Here is a 3393-nt window from a genome sequence, read left to right as displayed (position 1 = left end):
ACTTCAGTGTAGCTCTTACAAAAATGGTATCCTTTAAAAGAAAAAGAGAGGAACTCTTAAAGCGCTGTCTTTTGAATAAAGCATTTCAGAAAGATTGTCATGTGAACACTCGTGTGTTTGCAAAACGCAGCTTCACATTTCCCACTCCAAAGTAATGTCGTAAGCAGTCACCGTGAGGAAACTTTTAGTGGCCCTGGAGGTCCACCCATCTGTAGGGAGAGCTACGTGGGCTGTGTCGGACAATTCTTTGTCAATTTCTCCTCATGTCTCGTCATACAGTTTTGGAATTTCTGTGGTGCTGAAGTGTCGACAGGAGGGAATATTCTATTATACCGTGGCTCGAGTACTTTCATCAGCTGACGAAATCTTTCACCCTCAATCACACTGTAGCCTACGGTGGCATATCTTCAACATCCCCAATGTTTTAGTTATGGCTATTGCCCTGTTTGACTTATAACTGAGAGGCTGCTTAAATGATGCGGAGTGTAGAAGTTGTTTCCTAACCGGCTCTCTCCTTCATACGATGTCTACCGACATATTGGGGTGATGTCTTCTCAGATGAACTGATATATTAGATTAAATTTCCATTTAGCATATTGAACGCATGTTGCACAGTGCTTGCACACAGTTGCAGTTCTGTCTATTGTTTTATTTCCGCTTGCATCATAGGTAACATCAAATCCAAAATGTTCCCACACAACACAACAGACTTATGACATGTAGCACTCCACACTCTACTTTTACTCTCTATGTCCACACCTCTTTTTTTGCGCGACAGGGAAACACACTGTCTGAGGTCACATACGGGCACAAGGCTTTGCACATGTGTTGAACCATGCGACGCACACACGCTCCAAACCAAGACCAGCGAACCAAATGGTTTGGATGGTTTTTCATGAACCGTGCCATCCCTAGTTCATAAGGTAGCTGCATCTCAAACTCTATTTGCGTGTCTTGTCTCATTTTCAGGGCAGCAGAGACTTCACAAGATGTTGCCTCTCTGCGTCCTCCTCGCTTCATCCACGAGGATGGTGTTATACGACCATATAAGGAGAGAGAGGGCATCGGCAGTCAGATGCTCCAGGTAAAAACAAAAATATCTGCATCATCAGCTTTCCACCGTCAGACCTGGGCAACAGTTAATTAAAATGTGTTAATTAACTGAGTTGAGGAAAACTCTTTAATAGAATTAAATAGTTGACAGTAAGATAAGTGATGCATCCGTTATGCACTCTAAACAGTTTGCCCAGCTTTGCTAGTGGAGGTCGGTCTGTCTGTCTGTCTGTCTGTCTGTCTGTCTGTCCACGCAGGCACATGCAAACAGACATTGATTACTTTTTGATATTTCTTTTCTTTTCTTTTTTTCTCCCGTTAGTCTGCTTTCAGTTATTTTGAAAGTCATTTTAGCAATTTTATTAGCCTTTGTGTTTATAGATTACAGCAGGGGTCACAAGATCCTTCGAGAGCTGCATTCTCAGTGGTTAATTTACTGCTGTGCCTGTTTAGTGTTGTATGAAAATAAATAACACATTTGCAACCAAAATTAAATAAGCATGTGCAAGAAGAAAGAACTCTGAAAACACTTTCAGTTTCAAAGCAAAGGTTCTCTGGGACATTTGGTGTTCATTCACTTATTAATAGGGAGATATAAATATATAATGTATTTTACTGCAGCAGGGCTTCTGGGCAGTGTAGCTACATCCTCTGCTCCATACTATTTCTCAAATAACATGTTTATAGAATGTAGTTAGTGTCTTGTGATGTGATACGGTGATTTTGTTTTGTAATGCAACATTTGAATGGAAGTGTATTGTCTTTTAGGTTTAAACTAAAAAAACTCAAGCAGCCATTTGGCTAAACTGACTATTGTTGAGCAGCACATTAAGATGAATGTGGTTCAGAGCTGCTTGGTCAGTAGAACGGTTTCTCATATTTGTAGATTTTATTGCAGTTTCAGTTCTGCTTCATTTAAGCTATGAGCTTTAAACTCTTGGTCACTTTTTTTTGTTGACGTTGTGTAGCAGTCGTCCGGGATGGAGTGGGTTGAAGTTTGTGCTTATGAGTCTCAGGTCAGAGCTACACTGTTTGGCTAATAATAAAGATTTACAGATGGGTGACAAATTAAAGGCAGGTTTCAGGTTCATTTGTAAGGATTCTAAAATATCTGAGTTCTACTGGAGGGATATTCCCTCATTTGGTGTTTGGATGATGGTGACGGAGAGCATGGTCCAAGACATTCGTTTGGTCGAGATCTGGGGACCCACACACACAGACACACAGACACACAGACACACACACACAGACACACACACACACACACACACACACACACACACAACACAAAAAACCCTTTAGATTTTGATTGTAAAACGCATGCAAATATGAAGTTAATGACCTCAGAAAATGTCATCTGGCTATTGACCAAGGGGTTAGCGAGTAATTGCCCTTCGAGGTGTCCATTGTCAGGTAATTAATGGACATTGGTAACCTTGTATTCGTCCAATTAATTCCTGGTAATGCACACCTTGTTGGGCATAAACCCATGCATATCGGCTGCTACTATCATTAGCAGCCCCCCCCCTCTCTCTATCTCTGTATGTTAACCCAACCAGTCCAGGCACACGGAGAAGTTAGTCTTCAGGGCTTTCTGCCAGAAAGAGTCTATTTTAACCCAAACATGCTTGTTTCCTAAACTTGACCAAGTGGTTCTGTCCTAACAAGATTTCTGGCAGAAACGGTTTGCTGTATCTCTGTGTGCCCGGTCGAGGCAGATGGCCTTCCCCCCAAAGCCGTCAGTCTCTGCTCAACGTTTCTACCCGTTAAAGGGGACACACGCTTGTTACTTTCAACATTTCATTCAGGTTTTTTCTTAATTTGTCACCCATCTGTATCACCATCTTTAGACCTATAAGCTAGTTTTGTGTGTGTGTTGATGTTAGTGGTAATGATAGATTATTTTCCCTTATGCCAAATTAAGACTAATGGCACAAGTAGGACACGCGCTTGTGTTTATGTTTCTGTTGTAGCTGGTTTAATAAATTGTGACTGAATATAATTTTTTTTTTTTTTTTTTTTACAATTTTATTTATAATTTTTGACAGCATATGACATTGATAAATACAATATGTATTCTTGGCTGTACATTTTATCAGAACCCCAGTAAGCAAAACAATAACTATATAGATAGACAAAACACACTACATACAAAAAAAAATTAACAATAATAATTATAACTAGAGTAACGGCAGTTACATAATTACATTAGAGTCATGGCCGGCATACCTAACTATGGCATGGTGCTCATTTTGAAAGTTTCTATATATTTCAGGAATGGCTGCCAAGATTTGTTAAATTTAGTCAATGAGCCAGTTAGTGTACTTCTCATTTTTTCCA

General features: G+C 40.0%; 1 protein-coding gene across 5 annotated transcripts in view; it reads left to right on the top strand.

Annotated features, from left to right (window-relative positions):
• The window catches only part of vps13a (vacuolar protein sorting 13 homolog A), a 40624-nt gene that overhangs the window by 35140 nt on the left and 2091 nt on the right, over positions 1-3393 (top strand). For 4 of the 5 annotated variants that reach the window (XM_032516464.1, XM_032516462.1, XM_032516463.1 and 1 more), the window contains one exon: positions 970-1084. In XM_032516464.1, the coding sequence (XP_032372355.1) occupies positions 970-1084 (115 nt within the window). Of the gene's footprint in view, positions 1-969; positions 1085-2021; positions 2070-3393 lie in introns of all 5 variants that reach the window. The other variant, XM_032516465.1, reaches the window with a different exon arrangement.

Source organism: Etheostoma spectabile, chromosome 5, assembly GCF_008692095.1.
Source record: "Etheostoma spectabile isolate EspeVRDwgs_2016 chromosome 5, UIUC_Espe_1.0, whole genome shotgun sequence".
In the NCBI taxonomy this organism is placed as follows: domain Eukaryota; kingdom Metazoa; phylum Chordata; class Actinopteri; order Perciformes; family Percidae; genus Etheostoma; species Etheostoma spectabile.
This window is presented reverse-complemented; position numbering and strand designations above follow the sequence as displayed.